This window comes from Lathamus discolor, chromosome W (genome assembly GCF_037157495.1).
Source record: "Lathamus discolor isolate bLatDis1 chromosome W, bLatDis1.hap1, whole genome shotgun sequence".
NCBI lineage: Eukaryota > Metazoa > Chordata > Aves > Psittaciformes > Psittacidae > Lathamus > Lathamus discolor.
In genome coordinates this window covers 33,833,853-33,861,757 of record NC_088908.1, presented here as the reverse complement: position 1 = coordinate 33,861,757, position 27,905 = coordinate 33,833,853, and the positions used below count along the sequence as shown (strand labels likewise).

General features: G+C 40.7%; 1 protein-coding gene across 2 annotated transcripts; it reads right to left on the bottom strand.

The window, feature by feature from the left end:
• Positions 1-136: 136 nt before the first annotated feature.
• Positions 137-27,314, bottom strand: LOC136004178 (splicing regulatory glutamine/lysine-rich protein 1-like). 2 transcript variants are annotated; one of them, XM_065660446.1, is made up of 9 exons: positions 25,604-27,314; positions 25,196-25,311; positions 14,375-14,539; positions 13,213-13,391; positions 7,557-7,687; positions 5,974-6,031; positions 2,909-3,022; positions 1,321-1,836; positions 137-188 (listed from the first exon to the last, which is right to left on the bottom strand). In XM_065660446.1, the coding sequence occupies exons 2-9, from the start codon at positions 25,256-25,258 to the stop codon at positions 152-154; spliced, it is 1,263 nt and encodes a 420-aa protein (XP_065516518.1). In that variant the 5' UTR covers positions 25,259-25,311; positions 25,604-27,314; the 3' UTR covers positions 137-151. The 2 variants fall into 2 exon arrangements, with proteins under 2 accessions (XP_065516518.1, XP_065516517.1); XM_065660445.1 differs by having other exon boundaries at positions 5,974-6,088; positions 25,604-27,313.
• Between the last annotated feature and the right edge of the window lie 591 nt (positions 27,315-27,905).

Here is a 27,905-nt window from a genome sequence, read left to right as displayed (position 1 = left end):
GGGAAGCTATTGCAGTGTGTAGATGACATCTTAATAGCCACCCAGACAGAAGAGGCCTGTGTTGCCTGGACAGTAAGCATCTTAAATTTTCTGGGACTCCAGGGATATAGGGTATCCAAGAAAAAAGGCCAGATAGTAAAGCAAAAATAATTTACCTGGAATATGAGATTAGTGCTGGACAGCGAACACTGGAACAAGACCGAAAAGAGGCAATATGTCAAAGGCCAAAACCCCAGATGGTGAAAGAATCTTGTCTCACTACATAAAATTATATAGAGTTACACCTCAGTAATCTGAGTGCTGGTCACACTTCTTTTCATGCAGCCCAGGACACGGCTGGCTTTCTAGGCTGCGAGCACACACTCCAGGGTCATGTTAAGTTCCTCATCAACCAACACCTCCAAGTCCTCCTCCGCAGGACTGCTTTGGATCACTTCTCTGCCCAACCTGCAGCTGTGCCCGAGATTGCTCCAACACAGGTGTAAGACCTTGCATTTTGCTTTGTATGCCTGAATTAGTCCAATTACAGAACTTATAATCAATACCACAGCCTCCTTTTGCTGTATTGAATTTACCCAGACTTCCATCCAGTTTACCCTCCCTCAGAAGCAAAAACAACAGCTAGAATTAACCCTGACTGCTTTCCTGCTTACTATCAGTATGGTTAAGGAATGTTTATTTTTACTTGCACCTGGCCACCCTACCAGCTAAGCAAGGTATCCTATCTTCCAGCTGAGATACATTCACTTGCCAAATGGCTAGCCAGCCAAATGGCTAGCCAGCCAAATGACATGCTTGCTGCCTGCTGCTCAGCCATCCAGCCAAGAAAATTCATTGCTCGTCATTCCTTAAGGTGGCCAAGGGGCAAATACTACCAACCCAACTGTTCATAAACCCAACAAACTGCTTTACCAAGCAACACTGTACAGTATGTAATCGACCAAGGAGCTATGTAACAGCGAGTCAAGCTTTCATCAGGACAAAGATTATGTTTGATGTCCCTCTATTATAACTTCTGGATGGCTCCAACACAGAGAAATGGCATAAGAACCATCTACTTACTGTCCTCAAGGACTATACTATAGTTATGTGAAAGGCAAGCACCAGCTGCCCAGCAAGAAATTGTTTTCTATCAAGCATCATACAAAGATATTTGTAATAGATTTTACTTTATAGGGAAATCTACAAAACAGAAAGAATGCAAATTGAATTAGTAAGTGACATGGTGATATCAATACATAAACATTAGGATGTACATTTTCATGATACATCACTGTCCTGACAGGTCCAAAAAAGCATGAAAAAAATTTCTAAACAAACCTGCTGGAGCTACGAGATCTTCTTGAAGAGCTGTAGCTTCTTGGGGGTGTTCTGGATCTCCTCTCTCTCTTCTTTTTATCATCTCTCTCTTTTTCTCTTTTGTGTTCCTTCTTCTCTTTATCCTCATCTCTTTCCTTTTCTTTATCTCTGTCATTATCTTTGTCCCCTCTTTCCTTGTCTCCCTCCTTGTCCTTAATCTTCTCTCGGTCCTTCTCCCCCTCTTCATCAACATCATCTTTTTCCTTGTTCTGGTCTACCTCTTCCCTGTCTTTTTCCTTATCTTTGTCCTTTTCCCTGTCTCTATCCCTATCCTTGTCTCTGACTCTCTCTCGGTCTTTGTTTTGTTCCTTCTCTCTCTCCCAGTCCTTCTCCTTGTCCTTATCCCTGTTTCTCTCTTTATTTATCTCTCTTTCCCATTCTTTGTCCTGGTTTCTCTCCTTCTCTTTGTCTCGGTCTCTTTCCTTTTCTTTGGCTTTTTCTTTTCCCTTGACCTTTTCTTTGTCTCTTTGCTTGTCCCTGTGAAAAGTCAAACATAAATCCATTAATTCATCTTTGAACTTTCCAATAAAAATTACAACTAACTTTTTATCATACATTAATTGTTCAAGAAAAAAATGCACTGGAACAGGTTGCCCAGGGGGGTTGTGGAGTCTCCTACACTGGAGATATTCAAGGCCCGCCTGGACAAGTTCCTGTGTGATGTACTGTAGGTTACCCTGCTCTTGCAGGGGGGTTGGACTAGATGATCTTTTGAGGTCCCTTCCAACCCTTGGGATTCTGTGATTCTGTGATTCTGTGATAGAAAAAAAGTAGTTAGTCAAAATTTTAATTTTCCACCCTTGTTTATTACAAGGGAGAGGCTATATAGCTAGTGGGAGGTGTCCCTGTCCATGGCAGGGGGGTTGGAACTAGATGATCTTAAGGTCCTTTCCAACCCTAATCATTCTATGATTGTATTCCGTAAATAGCCTTAAACTGCTTGGAAGTTCAACATCAATTAACATAACAGATATATTCATTTTTGCATACAGCAGTGTATGGCTATTATAAAATAACCAAAGGCAAAAATAAAAGTTCATGCACAAAAACTTAAGACATGTTCTCAGAATCCAGGAACAGGTTCAGCCTGAATCCAATCTATATCTGTTGAGAAGGCTGAAGCAGCATCAGCATCCCCTTTTTTCGCATTGAAGAGGCTACACAGAACATATATAATCCATTGGTTAAAGTCCAACAATTAAAGTTACTTATTTTTTAATCAGCTTGCATGTTGGCATAAAACGTAGACTAGGCTTTAGTATCAAAGTTTAAGTACCTCAGTTTTGTGGTTTAACTCCCCCCTCCCCCCCCCATATGAGTTACTATGAAGAAAATTCACTATATTCACAGCCAATACCAGTACACTTGGCATAAAAATTTACTTTCCATTATTTCATCCCACAAACAAAGCTGAAGGACAGGCTAAAGCATTAAGAAATTCCATCCTTTGCCATTACCCACAATGGCTGTTAGATTATTATTTATTTATTATTCAAAAAACATTGTACTACATGCTAAGAACAACAGTATAATTTCTTAGGAAACTCACTGAGAATGACTTCTTGATTTCCATCTTTCCCTAGATGTAGACCGTTTTTTTAGGGGGCTTCTGGATCTAAGTCTGTCTTGGTGTCTTGAGAGCGATCTGTTCCCAGATCTACTTCTATACAAACAACAGAAGAAAAATACTTTAATATTGAAACTTCATGAAAATTCGGTCAACCAAGGGGAAAAAAAAACAACCTCAATATAAATCTTGTCTAACTATATAAAATAGAGTTACACCTCAGTAATATACTGCCTACCAACATTTTTGTAAATATGGATATTTTAAGCTTCACCAGGTGCACATTCTCTCCATTGAAACAATGCACCATTTAAGTAATACTAATGCTTCATAATAACTTCCATAAATATTCTGGAAAATACAATTTCATATCATATTAGGATAGCCGTCCTTAGTAAATCTAGTGCATAAAAGCTACTAGACAATTTCTAGCAGCTGTAAAAATTAGTCACATTTTTCTTCTTTTCCAGGCCCAGTCACTTATTGCAGTCTTGGTTAATGAAGAAAGATGGCTTTAATTGGCCTTTTGTTCTCCAGACTTACAATATAATTCAACTTGAAAAAACCCCAAAAACAAGCCAACAACAAAACAAAAAAAAACCCCACCAAAACCAAACCAACCAACCAACCAAAAAAAAAGCCAAACAAAAAAACAAGCCATACAAAAAAAAAAAGCCAAACAAAAAACCAAACCAAAATAAGAACCCTAACGTCTGTGGTTCAGCATTTAGTCCAGTTACCTTTTCAGTTGAAAGGATATGTTAGCATGGATTTGAATTATTACAGTTCTCAAGAAAAAGAATGAGCATTTACTACACAATAAATAAGGAAAGCGAATAACGTGCAGATACTCCAATAGAAATCCAATTAAAGTCTTCTGATAGACATATATAGTATAGTCCCAGATTTGACGAAGAAAACAAGACTTAAAAATTACTATACTCTTTCCCAAAATATTCCCTATATTTGGAAGTCCCCTAAGAAAAGAAAAATAAGAAGCTGAATTTGAACATTAAGTTTCAAAAGAGTACATCATTGGATACTTTGCCTGAGAGGTTAAGGTATGATGAAGTTGAACTTGCCAAAGACAGAAATTCAAATTTTTTACTCAATAAATCCTGAAGAACAGGGAGATACAAAAACATACCAGCTCCACTAGTCTTCTGCAGCTCAAGACACAGAGTAAGATATACCAAGAGGCAATAATTTTTTTACCTACAGCTTTGCTCCATGTATCAGTGTAGAAATGCAAACTAATTACAGGGGAAATTAATTACAATTTAGTCTAAATAAGACCTTGAACAGATTTTATATCATAGAAATGAAAGCAATTTAGTGGTTTTATAAAACACTAAACCAGGAAAGTGGTAAGGACAGTTTATTCTTAAGGATGAAGTTGTCTCAACAGAGCAGACTGGCCTTTTTTCAGCTTGTTCTCAAAACTGACAGTAGCAGTGGTATAACCATTAAAAAGAGAAATATAACTATTGACAACTGTTTAAAGCCCAGGTTTCTGCAAGTAAAAAAAGCAAATTTATCTTTTAAAACTCAATTTGGTTTGTATGAGTACAAAATAGTACTGAGATTACTGCAATGTTACATGAAAAAACCCCAAACCTGTTTTTCAGTTGTGTCCTGAGTTAGAGTAACAGAAAAGAAGCAAGCAATAAGGAAATGAACAAATTATTCTTCTTGCATTACAAAAACATCCAATGCTGTAAAGTCATTACATAACATGTACTGTGTAACACTATTATAAAACTGAAGCCTGCACTTGGATCATATTTGTTTGGTAGTATGACTGATGCGGTACGTCCTTATAGAATCACAGAATAGTTACGGTCGGAAAGGATCTTAAGATCATCAAGTTCCAACCCCCCTGCCATGGGCAGGGACCCCTCACACTAAGCCATGTCACCCAAGGCTCTGTCCAACCTGGCCTTGAACACCGCCAGGGATAGAGCATTCACAACTTCCTCGGGCAACCCGTTCCATTGCCTCACCACCCTCACAGTAAAGAGCCTCCTCCTTATATCCAATCTAAACTTCTCCTGTTTAAGTTTTAACACGTTACCCCTTGTCCTATCACTACAGTCCCTAATGAAGAGGGCCTCTCCAGCATCCTCATAGGCCATCTTTTCTGTATGTAAAAGAAATCTAGCTGCCTTGTTAAAAGACAATGGATGAAAGAATGCAACAGTGCTGTTGCTGCAGCATACAACACTCACCTTTTTAAAGTGTAAGCTATCAAATACATTGAGGAGGTTTTCTGTTGGATGGGTTGGTTTGGTTGGGTTTGGCTTTGATACTTAATGGAGCCAAATATCTTCAGATTGATTATGTAAGTTATCAGAAGATATCCATGACATTGAACCATTTCAGGAAGCATTTGTAAGTCTCACATAGGAAGACTGTCTCATCCCTGGAAATGACCTTAATGGGTAAACTTTAAGGGTGATCTAGTAATTTTATTCCCTCCTATATTTCAAAGCCTATATCTAAACTGAACAAATCAGCAAAGCCAACAAACTCTGAAGAATTAAAAACTGCCCTTAAAGCCTTTTTATTCTGTTAAAAAAAAAAAATAATTAAATAAATATATAGCTTTACATTTACAGTACAGTAAATAAAAATACTGCATTTGTTAATTAGACGCTTAGAAGACAGCAGGAACTTTCTACTAGCAAAATCAGCCAGCCTATCTGTTCAGGGTGTTAACAGTAAGCCAAATGTTGCAACCACAAAACACAGATAACTTTCTTTTTAAAATCAGAGGTCACAAAAGTAAATTATGCTGCATGGCACAATAAGTACCTTCTAGCGTTTTTTACGCGAAAGTAATCCTGGAAACATTTAAATTTTAGAGGGAAAAAGTATCTGTTCAGAGACAAAGTTCCTAGTTACTTTGATCTGGTCAGTATGAGTTACTAATCTTCTCTACAGGGATACTCATCTCATAACTCAGTAAGAAGTCTCAGTAACTACCACCACCCAAAACGACCCCAGTAAGATCTCTTAGACTAAAATAAAAAAAAAAACATACCTACCTGTGTTTTGAGTGTGATCTTTTCCTTCTAGATCGGGATTTTGAGCTAGACCTGGATTCTGAACGAGAATGGGAACGAGATCGACCACCTTTTCTTTCACTGCTCTTTCCAGACTCTGAGAGGAAAAAACCACTTTGCAGTGTAAGCTCAGAACATTTAAACATCCCAGTTAACAATCTGGCACAAGTGGAAAGTACCACACATATAGTGCAAGGGGCCTACGCTTTGCACATCTTCCTTCTTTGCAAATATCCTTCAGAAACATCCAAGAAAGTCATTGCATATACTCGTTGAGTGCAGCCATCCTGCAGCAGTACACACAAACCAGATAATTATAAACAGCTAGCTCTGTTAGGAATGAGATTTATGTTGCTGCCAAAATGCACAAGATTACAAGACGTTCTCCTCCACTATATTATTTAGCTACTTTTTTTCTAAATAACCTCAGAAGAATAAATTTAGGGGGCATAATTTTGAAAACAAGAATAAAATGCAAAGAATAATTAGTACTTTTTATACTTTTAGATATTCCAGCCACTGTACAAATATTGATATTCTATTCTTCAAACACTGTTTTGGGGGAAGAAGGGATGGAGAGAAGGGGGTGAAAAGTTTGATCCAAAGGCCAGAAAGTCAGCATGAAAGCTTACCAGCAACCTCACCAGACTTTGGTTCAGACTCTAAAAGATTAATATTCTGCTGCTTAACACTAAGGAAATGTTAGAACTATTTTTCTCCCAACAGAAAATACTCTTCCCTCCCCCCCAAAAAACCCCCAGACCAACAAGCGCTCAAGATCTTCCACTATCTAAACTACATAAGACAATGTCTAGGTTTATTAGTTAGAATGAAAATCTTGCTGAAGGAAAACAGAGGATTTCAACTGCAAGTTTAACAAGTTGAGAATTTTTTATGCTGTGGTTTTAAAATCAGTTTAAGTCAGCATAAATCAGCACTGAAACATCTGTCTAACCACTCAACCCCCCAACACCTTCCTCCTCGACCTGGCAACTTCAACGTCAACAGGGATCAGGGAACCAATCTGAATGAAAAAGTCCATTACAATATGTTAAGTTTTATCCCAGATTCTTTCTCTGATCCCATTTGCTATGAAAATGCACATAGTCTTGAGCCAGCATGAAAAAGAGCATAGCACAGTGAAAAAATTAACATGCTGAAGTATAACATTGCCCCTTTCAGCAGCATGCTAGCTCCCTCTGATCATGAAACTATGGCATTAATGGGTGCTAGAGGAGAACAGAACAAAATATAGAGCAATTTTAGGTTTGTACGTACTTCGACCTTTAAAAGCACCAACATTAGGTATTAATTTAGTATTGACATTGTATTTTAGAAAACATTCAGTGAGCATGTATCTGAAAATAAGATATGATGAAATAAAAAGTCAGCTTCATTCCACTGTTTTGTTGCATGAAGGCCATTTTGATTATTTTCCTTTGTTTTCACCCAAGCATGTTGTTCACCTTTGAGTACCATATTCCTGTGTTTGAAAGTGCTCTTAAAAGCACGTACCAAGGTACACATAGAACATGTCTGTTAGGTAATGAGCATAATATACCTACCTGGCTCAATAGCAGCAGATATGAAAGACTGGGCTTCCCTTACTCTCTTCATCACTTCTTCCAGTTCCTTGGCAGCAGCTTGTGGTGTCATTTCAGGAGGCTTCACTATTGCATTATTGGAGTGATTTATTCTAAATTAAGGAAAAATAAAACATTTAACTCCCAAACTCTTGAAAAGGGAAAATGAAAAACCAAGTAAGAAAACACCTTAACTTCCACATGTGACTAAACACTTTAAAGTTCAGCAAAACTACAGATTTTTCTTAACACTCGTATGTTCTAAGTATCTGAAATGTCTTTTACCACTTTCAAATCTTACCACTTTTAAATAAATACAGCACAGTATTCCTGTGTTAAAATATTTCTAGTAGAAGTCTAGAAATCTGTTTCTCTATTTCAAATCAAATCTCTACATTAAGACCTACTAATTACACACAAATCATATCTAAACCTTAATTAGCACCAGGACTTTGCATATTCTCTCACTGTTATGGCTTTCCGTAACTCAAGATTAGATGTAGAAATATTTTACTTGATGCTATCCATATTCTTTGTGGAGAAAGTTAGGCCCAACCTTGAAATTTGAGTTCAAAAAAGTGTTCCAGTTTACTAACAATGGATCCTTATATTGAAGGATCAAGCCAAGTGCAAGGTCCTACACAACTGGGTCGGGGCACAGCTACAGGTTGGGCGGAGAAGAGATTCAGGGCAGCCCTGAGGAGAAGGTCTTGGGGGTGTTGGTTGATAAGAAACTGAACATGATCCAGCAGTGTGTGCTTGCAGCCCAGAAAGCCAACCGTATCCTGGGCTGCATCAAAAGAAGCGTGACCAGCAGGTCAAAGGAGGTGATCCTGCCCCTCTACTCGGCTCTCGTGAGACCTCACCTGGAGTATTGTGTGCAGTTCTGGTGTCCTCAACATAAAAAGGACAGGGAACCATTAGAACAAAAGTCCAGAGGAGGGGCATGAGGATAATCAGGGGGCTGGAGCACCTCCCGTATGAAGACAGGCTGAGAAAGTTGGGGCTGTTCAGCCTGGAGAAGAGAAGGCTGTGTGGAGACCTCATAGCAGCCTTCCAGTATCTGAAGGGGGCCTATGAGGATGCTGGAGAGGGACTCTTCATTAGGGACTGTAGTGACAGGACAAGAGGTAGCAGGTTCAAACTTAAACAGGGGAAGTTTAGATTAGACATAAGGAAGAAGTTCTTTATCGTGAGGGTGGTGAGGCACTGGAAAGGGTTGCCCAAGGAAGTTGTGAATGCTCCATCCCTGGCGGTGTTCAGGGCCGGGTTGGACAGAGCCTTGGGTGACATGGTTTAGTGCAAGGTGTCCCTGCCTGTGGCAGGGGGGTTAGAACTAGAAGATCTTGCTAAATAAACGAGACTTGCTGACCATGAGAGCATGAGGCTTGTCTCCCGCGACTCCAACAACTGGCGCCCGAACAGGGACCCTTCCCTTTGCCTGAAGGAGTTGCGTTGGGTGCAGGTCTCGATTTAAAGATGGCTTCTGCAGAATGGGAGTGCTACATCGGTGGGCTGCTCGTCTCCTGCTTTGGCCCAGAGTGCTGCATCGGCAGGCTCTGCTGCTACGCGCTGCCGACGCCTGGAGGGTGCAACGGATCCGGTAAATATGGACAGGCAAGCGGCGTATGATCTTTTTACTGCCTTCCTCCGTCGTCGGGGGGTAAAAGGCTTAGATTTTGATAAGGACCTCCCTGCCCTTCTTTCCCATGCTAGGTCTCTCGGTATTTTTAGTGATCCCCACTCTATTCACCAATTATCGGAATGGCGCCGCTACGGCGATAAATTATGGGACCTTACGTTAGACGATGATAAAATTGCTAAAAAATTATCCAAATTATGGCGCTTGATATATAATGAACTCTTGATGGTACAGGCAGAAAAACGTGCGGCCGAAAGTGCCCGTTTGGCACAAGATCAAAATCGTCACTATGATCCTTCTGCCCCTAATCCGCCGACCGTTTCGACAGTCGAGATACACCCCCCCCCCTCCTCCTCCCCCTCCCCCCTCGGATACCCCCCCCCCTCCTCTTCCCTCTCCCTCTCCCCCGTCTGCCTCTATTCTGGAAAACGGACCATCTGAGTCTCCTCCAAACTCCCTTCCTTTGTCTCCTAATGCCACGGAGCCGTTCCCCGGAGCCCTTTCGGACCTCGCGGAGGCTATGGCAAGTCAGAGACGGGAAGTTTGGGCTGCTCTGGCACGCCACGGAGTCGAAAACGGAGATAGGGTCCTTGCCGATGCGGCACAAGACCATGTCGCTACTTCTATGGCCTTTCCTGTTATTTTCCACCCTCGACCAGGCGGCGGTCATAGGGTAGATATCACTCAAATGGATTGGAAAATATTGGCACAACTCCGAGCTACAGTCTCTCAATTCGGGGTTACTAGTGAACCGGCCAAGCAGATGCTTGATTACTTATTTAATTCAATGATTCTCCTGCCTGTAGACATCAAGGGTATCGCTCGTTTAATTTATACCCCTCATCAGAAACTTACATTTGATGCAAGATGGGGGGAGGAAGCGGCTGCTTCAGTAGCATTACCTCGTGCCCAAGGAGACCCCCTTTTTGGAATTACAATGAATGAATTACTAGGAAACGGTGATTATACTCGAACAGATGCCCAGGCTGGTATAGGAGTAGAAAAATTAAGAGAGGTCATGCGGGTGGCAAAAAAAAAAAAAAAGCAATGGACAAAATTCGGGAGCCGGGGGGGCCTCCTATGTATATGAATATTAAACAAGGTCGAGAGGAACCCCTTGGGTCATTCATTGACAAATTGATGCAAGCCCTCTCTAAAGCTGGTGTTGCGGAGCACATGCAGGACGCACTCCTAAAGCAGTGTGTTATACAAAATGGTAATCAAGTCACACGCTCCCTTATCGCTACCGCTCCTGGCAACTGGGTAATTCAAGACCTCATAGATAAAGCAAATACTCTCCCCTCAAGCAGTCAAATTTTTGTAGTGGAAGCCCTTAACAAAATTGGTGAAGGCCTTAACGCCCAATCTAAAGTTCAAAGCCAAGTTTTGGCAGCCCTTGCACCTCTTCAGGCGGCAGTTGCGCAGACTCGCCCAGCAGCTCCAGCCACCCGAATGAAGTGTTTTCGATGCGGAAAATTAGGCCACATTCGTCGCGACTGTCAGGCCCCTGGTGTTTGGACCCAAGTGGATCCCTGCTCGCTGGACTCGAGCTGCTCAAACGAATTAACAGCCCAGAACTCCGTCGTCGTCATCGCCTGCAGCTGATCCTTCGTCCATTGCTGGAACCACTTGAAAGACGTTTTGGGATTCGCTTTTCCTATTCGACTCAAGAAGAGGCAGAACTCCATTTGTTTTGGGAACTTGTGGGAACATTTGATCGGATTTTGTCTCCTGCTCGTCGTTGTTTGGCGTGTTTACAAGATTATCATAGAGCTTGGATCAAAATTAAGTGTGGAAATTGTCACCAAAAGGTTTGGGTGTCCCAAAGCCAATTACAGGCACATGGTGCTTGTGTAAACTGTACCTGGAATCCCCATCATAATTACAATCCTTATAGAGCACTGCTGGCGGAGGCAGGTATAACTCCTCCCATAAATCTACCCTTAACGTATCTATTAGTCGAGAACCGGGAAGATCTGGAACAACGATATTTGAAATATCGGGTTCAGGAGATTCTCTCCCAGATTCAAACCGCATTAGCCACAGTGCCTCTAGAGATTAAGTGCGGTAAAGATGTGGGTATTCCGCTTTTGTGGCAAGTTAAACCTGAAGATTGGGATCGTATTTGTCGCCGTTTTCGGCCTCAATACAGGAGCTTGGGACACTCTAAACAAAATAGAGGAACGAAAAAACATGTGGGTCACTTGGGCTGAAAAAGTTAACCAAAGTAGTTTATGCCTTGCTCTTGCTAAAGCTTCTGACCCCTTTATAACCTGTTTGATAGGCATCCCAGCCAATTTTACCTTTCAGCTCAATATAAGAAAAAATGTCTCTGAAATCCAAGAATTTAACCTGCTTGGTTCTGCGCCTGCACAATATTGTTTTCACTTTGACTCTTGGAAGGACCCTTTTGGGCTTCCACATAACTCAGTAAATGTTTCCTCAAATAGGCCTTATAATGAGACCGCTTATTGCAAAAACATCACACACAAAACCATTGTAACGTCCAACACAGGCTATTTACCTGATGGATATTTCTTGATCTGCGGTGATAGGGCGTGGCAGGGAATCCCCAGAAGCCCGAAGGGGGGACCCTGCTATATAGGCCAGCTAACAATGTTTGTACCCGACATAATGACGGTTCTTAAAGCCAATAAAACTCATATACGCCGTAAAAGAGCCACCACACAACTGGGCCCAGAGTGCTCCGATATTGTTACGCTCTGGGATCCTCCTGAAGTTATTTTAGCCAGTATTTTTGCTCCGGGTATAGCATCTGCTCAAGCTCTCACTCAATTAAGAAAATTAGCTTGTTGGACAGGAAAACAAATAAACATTACAACAAACATATTGTCAAATCTAGCCATGGACTTAGAAGGAGTCCGGCATGCAGTTCTCCAAAATCGAGCCGCCATAGATTTTTTACTCCTCGCACAAGGTCATGGGTGTGATGAGTTTGAAGGTATGTGCTGCATGAATCTCTCGGACCATTCTAACTCCATTCACAAACAATTGGCACAGTTGAGAAACAATATGCGAAAGTTACAAGAAACAAGTGATCCCTTTACCAATTGGCTGGCATCTTTCGGGCTATCTCCCTGGCTTGTTACCTTAATAGAAAAAATTGTTTTGGTGGTGGTTGTAATATTATTAGCAGTATTGCTTTTGCCGTGTATTATGCAGTGTTTACAGAAAATTATATTGAATGCTTTTAATCATAATATGGCTATGCTTGCTGTTAAAGAAAACAGGGGAAGTGTAGAGAGCTTAACAACTGAATGGCTAAGTAACAAAGGGCATGATACCGTGCAGCTGGTGGAAATGTAGGCCTCCAGGGCACAGCAATCTCGTAGTTAATGTTTACCCTGATTTGCTTAAGAAACAGGATATGCATCTTGCTGAGATAAGAGCAACGGTGTCTTGCTGGAATAGCACAATGGTCTTGCTTGGGCAAGTTGGGACATGTTGAAACATGTTGAAACAAGAAGTGGTCACAGTTACCTGGAGACCCCTGCGTTGACACAGGCTGACCAATGATTTTGCTGTATCTTATCAGACAATGTAACTAACCCTGCAAGCTATAAAAGTGGATGTGTCTTGCTAAATAAACGAGACTTGCTGACCATGAGAGCATGAGGCTTGTCTCCCGCGACTCCAACAGTTTAGATTAGACATAAGGAAGAAGTTCTTTATCGTGAGGGTGGTGAGGCACTGGAAAGGGTTGCCCAAGGAAGTTGTGAATGCTCCATCCCTGGCGGTGTTCAGGGCCGGGTTGGACAGAGCCTTGGGTGACATGGTTTAGTGCAAGGTGTCCCTGCCTGTGGCAGGGGGGTTAGAACTAGAAGATTTTAAGGTCCTTTCCAACCCTAACTATTCTATGATTCTATGATTCTATGAAAGAATATTCACAGCAGTTTCCTGCACATCAGTCATAAATGTGTAAGGATACTAAAGAAATCTCTCATTCAGTATTCATATGGACAATTAATTTCTTACTTCAGCGGCCTGTCTCCAAACATAACTCCATTAAAGGCAAGAGCTCGAGGTACAGAATTTTGGTCTGCAAATTCCACAAAAGCAAATCGTGTTGGTTGTGTCTCATCACCTGCCATTCGCACAAATTTGACTTCTCCAACTTGCTTAAAGAATTCAAGCAGCTGATCTGCTGTTGTAGTCTAGAAAGAGTCAAAATACTCAGATGAATTAAAATGTATAATGAAAACCACTTAACCAACATATCAGGTAATCTAAGAGCTACAGATTTTAGAAAAACATCTCACAGGCAACATGAATTTGGTAATGTTCACTTCAGATTAACAGAAGGAAAAAAAAACCTAACCTTTTTCTCTTAAAGACTATACTATAATTTAAAATAGTACAACCACAAGCCCTTAAACTTAAAGGTTAAAAAAGCAAATCAAGGTTAAAAAAGCACTTGCACAGGATTTTGTACTTTTCAGGCAGCTCATTTGAAATAACTCATGAGGAATTTCCTGATACATCTATGACCAAGATATTGACTGTGAATTTTGATCAATTAAAAAAAAGAAAAAAAAAAAAATCCAAACAACATTGCCAGACTTCACTTTTATCTGTTTTCCTACTGGCTTCCAGCTTGTTTTATTTTATTGCAATCAACAGTACTTTTACAATCTAGTAACTAATTTTGCAGACAAAAAAACCCCAAAATCAAATACTGCATCTGTCAAAAGCAATTTGTTTTTCAATTAATTCAATCAACTGATAAAAAAACCCCCACCAAATTTCTGAAAGACCTAACTTTCCTGTCACAGAAAATCAAAAGTTTTTGTGCTAATTTTGCAACTTCTAGTAGGACTAATCATTTCTTCTTACTGTACTTAAACAACTGCACAGTGCTGTAGGGGACAGCTACCATGACCTCACAACTTCTGAGGCACTGTTCAGCTAGCACAACCCAGCTGGACATTTAATCAACACACACAATCATAACTATGTTTCTTGAATTCAGCTACAGTGTGATTTCTCTGGTATCCTGCTAGAATGAATTCCAGAGTCTGCTATTATCTGGTTGACAAAGGAGCATTCAGAATAAAATGTAAGATTATAATTCAGAAACGATAATTCTGCATCTTCTATTAGTATTGTGAATAAAATAATAACAATTAAAACAAGCTACCTGTGAATTCAAGTTTCCAACATAGACTGTTCTTCTAATTTCATCAATTTTGGATGGGTCCACATTCCCCATAATCGGTGGCTGTGGTATTTCTCCCAGTGCTGCAATGTTAGGGTCCAATGCTGCTGCTGGTATAGCCCCAAAATTGCCAAGTGAAACACCAAGCTGAAAAAACACAAAAATAGAATATGCTTTGAGAAGCGAAGCACTGGTGGAAGATACTTGTTAACACTTGTCCGCCTCGTGTGTTTCTGTAAAAATAAACCTAATGAATATAGGCACGACTTTAAGGTCCCAGCTGAATACTGTATTGGTTTTATGTGGCAATGTTTTGGTAGCAGAGAAGGGGACTACAAGGGTGGCTTCAGTGAGAAGATGGCAGAAGCTTCCCCCACATCGCTCAGAGCCAGTTCCAGCCAGCTCCAAGATGGACCTGCTACTGGCCAAGGCTGAGCCAGTGACAGTGTGTCCTGGGTTCAGCAGTAGCAGTCATTTTTCTCCTTCCCTGTTGCTGCTGCAGTGCTGTGTTTTTGACTTCCAGCCTGGGACCAATGCTGATAACACCGATGCTTTTAGTTGTTGCCAAGTAATGTTTTACTCTGACCAAGGACTTTCTGAGTCTCATGCTCTGCCAATGAGGAGGGGCACAAGAAGCCAGGAGGAAGTAGAGACAGGGCACCTGACCCAAACTAGCCAAAGGGGTATTCCATACCACGGCGCATCATGCCCAGCATATAAACTGGGGGGAGTTACCCAGAAGGCCCAGATCGCTGCTCGGGTCATGCTGGGTATCAGTCAGTGGGTGGTGAGCAACTGTATTCTCTCCCCTTGTTTTGTGTTATACCTTAGTTACTGGACTGTTCTTATCTCAACCTGTGGGAGTTACATTCTTTCGATTCTCCTCCACATCCCTCTGAGAGCAGGGGGGAAGAAGGGGGGGAGTGAGCGAGTAGCTGCATGGTTCTGAGTTACCAGCTGGGCTTAAAACACGACACAGTGGTAGCACCTCTGGGATAACAAATTTAAGGAGAAAAAAAAATGCTGCACAACTGCAGCTAGAGAGAGGAGCGAGAATATGTGAGAGCAACGATTCTGCAGACACTAAGGTCAGTGAGGAAGGAAGGGACTAGGTGCTCCAGGCACTGGATCAGAAGTTCTCCTGCAGCCCACAGTGAAGGGGGATGTGCCCTGAAGGAGGCTGTTGTTAGAGAAAAGGGCAAAATTTTACGATAACTAAATATTAGAAATGATTATATTTGAAAATTTATAAATCAGTAGTGTGGGTTTGGAAATACTGTAATTTTCCAGTACTGTTTGTAGTTTTGTACCAGAGTTATTCAGTAACCAATGTTAACAATGGTAGGCTAGGTGGCAAGAGCTAACATAATTACATACGGTAAAGGGCATACTGGTGGATTTAAAAAGTATTGTGGAAGTCTATCGAAGTAGAAATTAATGGACACACCAGGGTAGTCAAGTGAGAACAAGACAATGCTGGCGTCCACACAATGGTTGGGATATATCCAAAGAACAGAAAGGTGAAGGAGGACAGAGCGAGGAAGACTCCTTACTTCATCAATGCGACCGCCAGAGGAGGCTGCGCAAGCGCAGAAGAGGCTGATGTCGTAATAGACTGATGTGGCAATCCTTGATACATATGTAGTAGTTAATGATGCAATCCGTGTTAAATATGTATTAGTAACCAAATTTTAGTGTATAAATTGCGAACGCGATGTGACGAGGTCGAAGCCAGATTTGGGCAAGTGCCCCTGGTTTCCCAGCGCTGCAATAAAGCACCTCATATAACCATTCCGGTGGTTATGTGTTTATTCTTACGCTAACATTTTGGCAACCCAGGTGGGACCTCGCGGGCATTGCTGAGGCGGATCGCGTTTCGATCCCACTCCAGCCGGCACCGAGAAATTCTCGGGGAGCCATCGACCGCGACCGACCTCTGCTGCTCACGACGGACCTCTGACACGGTAAGAAAGGTGCTTTATTTAAGTTACAGAACCGATTTCTAGTAAAAGTATGGTGTATTGACCTTTGGTAAGGTCTGGTAAAAGCCTGCCTGTTATACGCAGCGAAAAGCTGCGTTTGGCTGGGCTAGTAGTAAAGCCTGCCTGTCAGACGCGGTGAAAGCTGCGCTTGGTTGGGGCTAGAGAGCTCTCGGGGTAAAAGCCTAGGCGCCGTCCGTTAGACAGTAGCGAAAGCTCTGCAGGTTCGGCAAACGTGGTTATGGTATTGGTATTTGTGCTGCGGGATCAGCATCTGACTGTATAATTCCTGTAACGTAGTGGTAAGTGTGTGTGCGTGTTTTGGAGATCTCTTTGTATTTACAAAATGCCATTGGTCCCTAAGTCGTCTCCATTAGGTTGTTTTTTAAGTCACTGCAAGGAGGGTCGGTTTGGGCAGAGCATGCAAAAGAGTAAACTAATTGATTACTGTAATGTACAGTGAATGCAATATGAATTAGAAGACCAGGAAAAATGGCCTGAGAATGGAACTTTACAGTATAATACTATCTTGCAGTTGATGTTGTATTGCAAAAGGGAAGGAAAATGGGACGAGTTTCAAGGGAGGCAGGAGCGAGCTGGAAAGCCCTGCTGCCGCCTTCCTCCCACCCACCTACCCCTCCTCCTTTACCCCTCTCCTTTCCCCACTCCCTTTCCCTCCCTTCAGAAAAAAAAAAAAGGGAAAATTGAAAAAAAAAAAAAAAAAAAGAAAAGATGAATGGTAGAAATCCTATGGAATAATGGTTGTTAAGGTAAATACTAATGAACAATGTAAGGGATATGTTACTAAGAAAAGAGGTATAGGGTGTCTTGCCTTAAAGAATAATTTACAACATCAGAAAGGTATTGAAAGCTTGGATTTGACAGTTGCCCCATCAGCCCCACCGGCATTAAATGAAGAAAGGGGGGAGTAAGAGGATTTTGTAATTAAAAAAAAAAAAAAAAAAAAAAAGGAGAATGAATGTAGACAGAATGTGATATAATCAATGTGCCCTTTGCAAGCAGGAAGGACATTGGAAAAATGAATGTCCATCAAAAGGGGGGCAGTTCATGTCAACAAGAAATCCTTTTGCAGGATCCGACATGGCTAAAACAATGTTGTTGGGGGATTTTGTTAATCAAAGCTGACTAAGCCAAGCAGAAAATAAAGAACCCCTTGTAAAGATCCAACTAGGAGAGGAGGAAGTAAAATTTTTAATAGACACAGGGGCTACATATTCAGTTTTAAATGATTTACACGGGGGGTTAGGGGAAAGAACTATGACAATTGTGAGAGCCACAGGGAAGGAGGAAATACGGCCATTCTTGCAGCCCCTAGATCTGCGATTTGGAGGGAAGGAATTAACACACGAATTTCTATATGTACCTGAATGCCCCATTCCCCCTTTAGGACAGGACTTATTGGCCAAATTGGATGCAATGATCATTTTGAAGATGGTGAATTAATAATGCAAATCCCCGAATCAAAAGCAGGACAGATTTTGGTTCTTAAAAAAAAAAAACCCATTGCTCAAATTCCAAAAGAGGTAAAAGAGGCTGTGATACCAACAGTTCGGGAGACAGAAATCCCGGGAAAATCAAAAGCAGCTCAACCAGTAACAGTGGAATTAAAAGATGGGGTTAGGCCAGTAAGAGTTAAACAATATCCTCCGAAGCTAGAGGCAAAGTTTGGGATTATAAAAACAGTTGAGAAATTTTTGAAATATTGAATTTTGGAAGAATGTGAATCATAATATAACACACTAATTTTTCCAGTAAGAAAACGAAACAGTGAATATAGTTTAGTACAGGATCTGAGGGCAATAAATAAAATAACAAAAGATATCCCCCCCAGTAGTAGCAAATCCTTATACACTGTTAACATCTGTGAAGGAAAAATATAAATGGTTTACAGTGACTGATTTAAAAGATGCCTTTTTCTGCATTCCTCTTAATAAAAATAGCAGGAAACTGTTTGCATTTGAATGGGAAGAATCCACAGAGTGGATGAAAAACAGAACTAACGTGAACCAAACTACCACAAGGATTCAAAAACAATCCAACCCTTTTTGGGAATCAATTGGCTAAGGAACTGGAGACATGGACTACTCAAGGAAAGGTACAGGTACCGAGATCACAATATCTCCGATTGCAATATGTAGATGGTATCTTTATTGTGGCAGAACAGAAATCATTATGCATAAAAGTGACTATTGAAATCCTGAACCAGCTAGGAATAAAAACTGCATAGAGACAATTTGTGCCATTCCAGAACCATGGAATTTACATGAGTTAAGAACATTTTTGGGCATGGCAGGATGGTGCACGTTGTGGATAATGAATTACGGACTTATTGCTAAACCCCTGTATGAAGCCCCAAAAAAAAAAAATCACATGCTTTTGTTTGGGACAAACCACAGAAAGAGGCCTTTAAAAACTGAAGAAGACGTTAATAAAATCACCAGCATTGGGACTCCCAGATTTGACAAAAGACTTTCAGTTATTTGTCCATGAGAGGCAGAGATTGACGTTGGGAGTATTAACCCAGAAAATTGGAAGCTGGAAAAGACCAGTAGGATATTTTTCAAAACAACTAGATCCGGTAAGTGCGGGATGGCCTTCATGTTTAAGAACGGTAGCGGCAACTATTGTTCTAATACAGGAGGCCAGAAAACTGACTCTGGGAAAACATATTGAAGTGTTTGTAACACATATGGTAAAAACTGTCTTGGAACAAAAGGGGGGTATTGGTTATCCCCTAGCCGAATGATGAAATATCAAGCAATCTTAACAGAACAAGATGATGTGAATCTAAAGACTACTAATTTGTTAAATCCAGCAGCTTTTCTAGGAACTGACCTAGAGGAAGGAACTCTTGAACATAACTGTACAGAGGTCATCGAGCATATATATATGCAACCAGAACAGACTTAAAAGAGGTACCTCTTGAGCAACCAGACTGGGAACTTTTCACAGATGGAAGCAGCTTTGTGGAGAACAGAACACGGTACGCAGGATATGCTGTAACAATGCAACAAAAGGTAATTGAGGCAAAAACATTACCTCCTGGGACGTCAGCTCAACGGGCAGAGCTGATAGCTCTTACAAGAACGTTGGAACTGAGCGACGATAAAAGGTGAATGTATGAACTGATTCAAAGTATGCGTTTGGTATAATACATATACACGGAACATTGTAAAAAGAACGAGGACTGTTGTCTTCACAAGGGACTAATATAAAATATCAAGAAGAAATTTTGAAACTGATAATTGCTGTACAAAAACCCAAACAGATAGCCAGTATGCATTGTAAAGCACACCAAGGAGGAACTTCGAAGATATCCGAAAAAAATACACTGGCAGATTGGACAGCTCGACAAGTTGCCCGAAAGGTATGGAACATGATATGGCCCTGATACCTCTCAAGGTAAGCCCACTCCATACCTATCTTTCACAAGATCCTAATTATTCAAAAGAAGATGAAAAGCTGGCAGGACTATTGGAGGCTCAAAAGAATTCTGAAGGGTGGCATACAACAACTGGACAAATAATAGTACCACCAGCAATAATGCGAAAAATCCTACAAACTGAACACCAAAAATGTCATTGGGGTGCAGAAGTATTGGTAACTTATTTAAGGCTAGGAATAATTTCCACACAGATGTTAACGATGGCAAAAGCAGTGGGATCAAAATGTGAAATTTGTTTGAAAAATAATCCAGTAGTAAAAAGACAAATTAAGATGGAAAGAATTAGGATAGAAGTGGAACCAGGAGATTATTGACAGGTTGATTTTGCAGAACTACCAAAAGTACAAGAGTACAAATATCTGCTAGTAGGGGTTAACACTTTTTCTGGATGGCCAGAAGCCTTTCCCTGTCGCACCAATCAAGCAAAAGAAGTGGTGAAATGGTTACTTAGAGAAATCATCCCACGGTTTGGAGTTCCTTTAGGAATATCATCAGATAGGGGTCCACATTTTATTGCCAACCATAGTACAAGAAGTTAGTAAACTATTAGGGATATCATGGAACTTACATACTCCCTGAAGGCCCCAATCTAGTGGACAGGTAGAAAAGATGAACCAAACAATAAAAAGACAAATCAGTAAAATATGTCAGGAGGCCAGAATAAAATGGCCACAAGCATTACCTATAGATCTGTTACAAATCAGAGTAAAACCCAGAAGTGGAATGTCAATAAGCCCCTATGAGATCCTCTATGGAAAGCCATACTTGGCAGGAACCCTCCACAGGACCTAAAGTAGGATGGGCTATGGAATCCTTATTTACTCAAGTTGCAGTATATCGGAATAGAGGAATGATTTATGATCTAATTGGTCAGACCGAAAGATTAGCTAAAATAACAAAAAGGGATTCAAAGATATAAATTTGCAATTACAAGCCACGACTAAAATGACCTTGCAGAACAGAATGGCATTGGACATGTTACTACTTAAAGAACATGGTGTTTGTGAATATTTGAAAGATAGAATAGACCATTGTTGTATTCATATTCCCAATGTAACTGCGAACATAGAATATGATATTTCCCAATTGACTAAAGTTGAACAGGAAGCAGAAAAAGAGAATATATTGAACAAAATTGGACTGGAGCACTCTTTGATAGTTTGGGCCTTCACCTCACAGGATGGGTCCATTCCCTCGTACAAACTATAATTGTGATACTGATTGTATTTTTAATGCTATATTTGATGTATCTTTGTATCCAAAGGAAATAGCCCAAAACAGAGCATGGACCCATCGAATCATAGAGGCAGTAACTAGGAAACATCTGGAATACCCTACACCTCCACTGACTTATCAGAAGACAGCTACCTAAGAGAATGAAAATACTTACTTAAGTTAAGTGAAGTATTTTCAAAGGGGGGAAATGTTAGAGAAAAGGGCAAAATTTGACGATAACTAAATATTAGAAATTATTATATTTGAAAATTTATAAATCAGTAGTGTGGGTTTGGAAATATTGTAATTTTCCAGTACTGTTTGTAGTTTTGTACCAGAGTTATTCAGTAACCAATGTTAACAATGGTAGGCTAGGTGGCAAGAGCTAACATAATTACATACGGTAAAGGGCATACTGGTGGATTTAAAAAGTATTGTGAAAGTCTATCGAAGTAGAAATTAATGGACACACCAGGGTAGTCAAGTGAGAACAAGACAATGCTGGCGTCCACACAATGGTTGGGATATATCCAAAGAACAGAAAGGTGAAGGAGGACAGAGCGAGGAAGACTTCTTACTTCATCTGAGGAAGACTCCTTACTTCATCAATGCGACCGCCAGAGGAGGCTGCGCAAGCGCAGAAGAGGCTGATGTCGTAATAGACTGATGTGGCAATCCTTGATACATATGTAGTAGTTAATGATGCAATCCGTGTTAAATATGTATTAGTAACCAAATTTTAGTGTATAAATTGCGAACGCGATGTGACAAGGTCGAAGCCAGATTTGGGCAAGTGCCCCTGGTTTCCCAGCGCTGCAATAAAGCACCTCATATAACCATTCCGGTGGTTATGTGTTTATTCTTACGCTAACACTGTGACCCCATAGAGCCCATGCTGGAGCAGGCTCCTGGCAGGACCTGTGTCCCTGGGGGAGAGAGGTACCCATGCTGGAGCAGATTTGCTGGCAGGACCCATAAATAACCTTCTATAGTTAAGATTATCTGTGTGCTATCAGTTATCGTCTTATCAAAGTGGTCTGGACAGGGATGCAGTACATAAATCAGAAAAAAAAAATGCTGGCTTGAATTTCTAATGCTTACAGTCAATTAAGTAAGATACCTTCAAACACTGTTAAAATCCTTATTTTTTTGCTACAAGTATAAGGAAGTGGATACGGAATTGCTTATCCACAAACGGATAATGTACTACTGAGGCCTTGCCCAGCAAGGAAGAAGGGAATTTGAAGTGACCATGGCCAATTTGTTTCATAACTGACATCAGTCTATCAAAGGAACAGATAAAGTACCTTTTGAATAAACATATTACATAAGATTAATTACAGTTGAAACATGAAAGATATTAAGTGTAAGACCTTACCCTACAAACACAGTCACTGCCTAGAGAATGAGGACAATGCAACTAATTTTTAGAACTGAGAATTGAAATTTCTCCTGGGGAATGATATGTTCAGTTCTGGGCCCTGATTCGGAGAAAACTCCAGGGACAAACTTGCCAAAGTTTTCAAGTTGACAAGCAGGTATTCTTTATTGAGGCACCAGGAGACAATGGGGATAGCTATCTTCCTCCAACCTATCTTCCTGATTACTGTTTTTTAACTTAAAACATCTTTCCCCAATATGACAACATCTCTCCATCTTAACTTTCAGTTTTTCCCTGTCCTTTTCCAAAGCCAAAATTAAGGGATCTGGCAGAGCTATATTGATTTTGCATTCAGCCTGTCACTCCACATGGTTTCTTAAAGTGAAAAACATATCTGCATATATTACTTCACCCCGTTTTCCTTGCTGCCTCAAAACCAACATTAATTGTAACAATGTATTATAGGTAAGAGTTCCATTTTTGGGCTGTTTTTCCTGATCTTCCAAAGTATACAAAGGCCACCATCGGTTACAATATTTTATCAATGTTTTCTTATTTACCGAGCCCCCAGGAGACCCACCAAGTTCTTTCCAGTGTGCCAAAATGCACCCTAAAGGACTCTTTTTCATGATCTCTTCACTCTGATAATGGAAAATCAGCAATCTCCCACTCACACACACTAGGGATCCCACAGACACACTCCACACAGTTACAACACTTGAAACTGAGACTATCAAACAAACTCTATCAAACAAACCACAATAAATAACACAGTTATAGCATCCTGCCACCAATACCAAAATCACAAGACCAAAATCCTTAATGTAACAAACCACAAAATAAATCAAATACCAACAAGATCCAAAACCATTTCCACAAGACACCCCCTGCGTCTTGTAGGACCCAAACCACAAGAAGCCCCCTCCTTCTTGTGGGTGTATACCAAACGGACGCTAGCAGCCAGGTATACGCCTTTACCTACGAGATTTCCTATCTCGATTTACGGAAGGCTTCCAAACCTTGCGTACGCTTACCAAACCATCCCAATTTAGTCTTTATGTTAGATACCCCCTGCACCTTACAGACTATACAAAAGAAAAGAACACCTTTTATGCAGATGGTCCTTGTCTGCTCCTGCAGTGATCCGAATGAGTCGAGGGGTCCCTCCGGGAAAAATTCCCGAGGGCCCTAGGGAACCCTGTCCTCAGCAGGTCCTGCAGCCGACCAGAGAGGGTCCCATCTGGGTTGCCAAATTGATTTGGAGAAAACTCCAGAAACAAACTTGCCAACAAAGTTTTCAACTTGACAAGCAGGTATTCTTTATTGCAGCGCTGGGAGACACGGGGGATAGCTCCTCCTAACGTGTGTCCCTGTACTGCTACACAAGCCGTCCTTATATAGTCACTGGGCATATATACATGTTCATGAGGCTAGGTAGGGATTACATTATTTTCCAGAAGGCTCCCTGCATGCGTACAGAACTGTGGTGGTGTCCTCTGAGGGTCGTTTACTTCTTCCAACAATCTTCATCACTTCTGGCAGCCTTTGAAGCACGCGCAGTAGATGCTTATACCAGCTTAATTGGTTTGTTAGCACCACAGACATAATAATCTTCCTGTCCTCCTACTTATCAGTTAGTTTAACTGTAGCCCATCCTGGACATCTGCCATTCCCAGATACACCTTATCCTTGCATCCTGTTCTTCTAGACTGCTTTCTTAAAACTACATCAAATATAATGATTTATCTTGTACAAGAATTCTCAGTATGTTCTCTAGCTGTACTCTACTGAGGTGCGTGATACATAGAAAAAAAATTTCCATTGCTACTGTTAAAAAACAAACTTAACATTACTTAAAACTGATTCTAAAGGTTTATATATTCCATTTTGTAATTTTGTGTCCCCCCTTGTCTCAGCCCCTCACTACAAGAGGGACGTTGAGGTGCTGGAGTGGGTCCAGAAAAGGGCAACAAAGTTAGTGAAGGGCCTGGAGCACAAGTCTGATGAGAAAGCGGCTGAAGGAACTGGGGGTGTTTAGCCTGGAGAAAAGGAGGCTCAGGGGAGACACCTCACTCTCTACAGCTACCTGAAAGGACGTTGTAGCTAGGTGAGCGTTGGTCTCTTCTCCCAAGTAAGAAATTATAGGAGAAGAGGAAATGCCTTCAAACTGTGCCAGGGGAGGTTTAGACTGGACATTAGGAATCATTTCTTCACTGAAAAGGTTTTTAAGCACTGGAACAGGCTGCCCAGGGAAGCTGTTCAGTCACCATCCCTGGAGGCATGTAAAAGCCGTGTAGATGCGACACTTAGGGACAAGGGTTAGTGGTGGACTTGGCAGTGTTAGGTTAACAGTTGGACTCCATGGTCTTTTCCAACCTAAATGATTCTATGCCCATGTTTCATTAGCAACAATTATGCAGCAGAACCATGAGTAAGCACTTTTTTTGGTTTTGAAATACGTAAACTATCGCTTTACACATCAATGAGGGCAGGATCTCCTATTTTAAGACAAAAAAAGCCAACATTCTTGTGAGCTAAAAATGATTTTCAAAGTCATGTAATGTCTCTTCTACAGTGACAGCTATGAACCATTAAGAGAATCAGCCTAAACCTCTAACTGATGACTTGGGACCTACTGTTTCATTATATAAGTTGGAGACTAAAACAGCTATTGGAGCACAAGCATCAGAAAGGATGCTGAGTTTTGTGCAGGTATTTTTAGAGAAAAACCAGAAATCAAACAGGGACTGACTTTTACTTACTGTAGTCAAAGGAGTTGGTGTAGGTATAGGAAGCAACCCTGCACCAGGCATCAGGCTTGTCATAGCAGGAGCAGGCGCCAATAGAGAAAGGGCTTTGGCTTCATCTGGGATTTTACCTGAAGAAGCAAATGAAAGCGTTATGCAGAACTGGAACACAACACAGATGTTACTCTTTCTATGATTTTACAGTTACCCTTGCATTTAAAAGACATAATAGATAAGAATGAATCTATCTACCAGATCCTTACAAAGAAACATATACGAACTTAAGTATTTCCTTTTACCCTGCCTCTACTAGGAAAAACAAAAGTGAGCAAAACTGCAAAGACTAGCAGTCTCATTAATGGCTTATTATTTTAAAAAATGAATAATGTACACAATTATTTAACACTTTGAGCTATGGGTCACCTGTACTGGAAACTTAATGTTCATGAACCAAACGATATCAAGCATGGACGTTTTCCCAGGGCGGTGTTTTCACGGTGATCGAAAGTTGTTTTACACATGACAACCGATCATGTTGGCTGCATCACTAATAGCACACAGAACATCAGATACAGAAAAGAAGAACATTTTTTTTAAATTTAATCCCCAGAGATGGCAAATAACCAAATCAGTTAAAAAAACCACAAACAAACAAAAAACAAACAAACCCCCAAAACCACCCAAAAAGCCCCAAAACCAAAAAACTAAGGGGTGGGAAAACAAAGTATGTGCTAACTGAAATTAGGGTGCATTTCCCCCCCTCTGATGTTACCTACTTTTTATGTAATATTAAATAAATATAAAAAAAAAAGTAAACATAAAAAAAATAAAAATAAAATAAAAAACCCAAACAAAAAAAACCCCAAATAACCCCAAACCACAAAAATAAAAAACACACCACCTTCACACACACCCCACCCCCAAAACTGCTGTGACTCCACACAAGACATACAAGTGAAGTTGGGAATAGAGGCAGGGATGGCAGAAAAATTCAGATTTATACAGTTTTATATCGGAGATCACTGTGAAACTTTGATAAATTAGCTCCAAATATACTGAGATTTAAGAAAATCATAACTGAACAGCTAAGCAAGCTATGTTTTCCTAAAATATTTACTTCCTACCATTTCAACCATATTATGCTCTCCATCATGCTAAAAGTTTAAGTACTACCTAATCTTAACTGAACACAGATTTCTGCTAAATGAACCCACCCTAAAATCCTAAAAAATAAAAAGATGCAATAGTTAATTACAAATACAATTAAACGTATGTATTAAATTTGAAATGCAAAGGGATTTAAACTGGTACAGACATTAAACACTGAACTGAAAAACTACAGAAAGGAAGTACTAATTATACTAGGTATCTATAGTCTATTCAAAATTACTGGCAGTAGCTATACATATGGTATCCAACTAAGCCCTTTGGTATTGCCCCATGCACTTTAATAAAGTAAATGCTTTTATTTAAACATTGTTTTACAAGTCAAGGTATATACAAATACTGTGCCAGTGGCTTTCACCGCTTTGGTTCAAACTGCAAAACCCCTAACTTCAGGATTTAAAATTTAATATATGAATATTGTTATCAAAAAGCAAAACATGACATGTTTTAAAACACTCTGCAATTTTAGCTATAGGTGTCCCAATAAACCCCATGGGAATCAAGTGTTGCAAACCTGTTCTACAGACCTGCAGCAAGGACTAGCTGACAGTTGGATATGACCAAAGGACAAAACAAATCTAAATAAAAATTAATTAATATGTAGCATGGGTGGAGTAGAAAACAACAGTACTCTCTTTCTTTCCTCGTGCCTTCTATTTAAAGTTTTGAGGCGCCTTGCTCCTTAACATGTGACAAAACACTTGATTTTGCTATCTAAAGGGGAAAAATAGGAAAATTATTAGCATTTAAGAATTAACTACGCAATGATGTCTTCCAGGGCTTTTATAAAAACATGCATGAATCTGAGTTATCATCACAATATTCAGCACTCTTTACAGGTCTATAATAAATGCTCGGAACAATGTAGATATATACCAGCCGCTCCAGCCAACGAGCCAGCTTAATTTAGAGCTCGGCTCAGATGCCTCTATACAAATGCCCGTAGCATGGGGAACAAACAAGAGGAATTAGAGATGTGTGCACGTCTACGGGGGTATGATATAATAGGCATCACAGAAACATGGTGGGATGGCTCCTATGACTGGAATGTTGGAAGGGATGGTTACAGGCTCTTTAGAAAAGACAGGCCTGGCAGGTGGGGAGGGGGAGTTGCCCTTTATGTTAGGGATAGGCTGGAGAGTATGGAACTCTGTCTGGGGACAGGTGAGCAGTTTACAGAGAGTTTGTGGGTCAGGGTTAAAGGGAAAACAGCCACGGGAGACATTACTGTGGGGATCTGTTACAGACCACCTGATCGAGGAGAACCTGTGGATGAAGCACTCTACAGACAGATAGGAAAAGCCTCATGGTCACAGGCCCTTGTTCTCATGGGGGACTTCAACCACCCTGACATCTGTTGGAACGACGGTACTGCACGGCACAAGTAATCCAGGAGGTTCCTCGATTGTGTGGAAGACAACTTCCTTCTGCAAGTAATAGAGGAGCCAACAAGGAGAGGTGCCAAGCATTTGACACTGTCCCACACGGCATCCTTGTCTCTAAATTGGAGAGGCATCAGTTTGATAGGTGGACCACTCGGTGGACAAAGAATTGGCTG

Excerpts from the sequence above, each read along its gene's own strand:
- LOC136004178 (XM_065660445.1), bottom strand. The coding sequence starts at position 25,258 with ATGACAAGCCTGATGCCTGGTGCAGGGTTGCTTCCTATACCTACACCA. Across the intron at positions 7,688-13,212 it reads TTTGGAGACAGGCCGCTGAA|AATAAATCACTCCAATAATG; the intron begins GTAAGAAATTAA and ends TCCTTAATTTAG. Across the intron at positions 6,089-7,556 it reads ATCTGCTGCTATTGAGCCAG|AGTCTGGAAAGAGCAGTGAA; the intron begins GTAGGTATATTA and ends TTTTCCTCTCAG.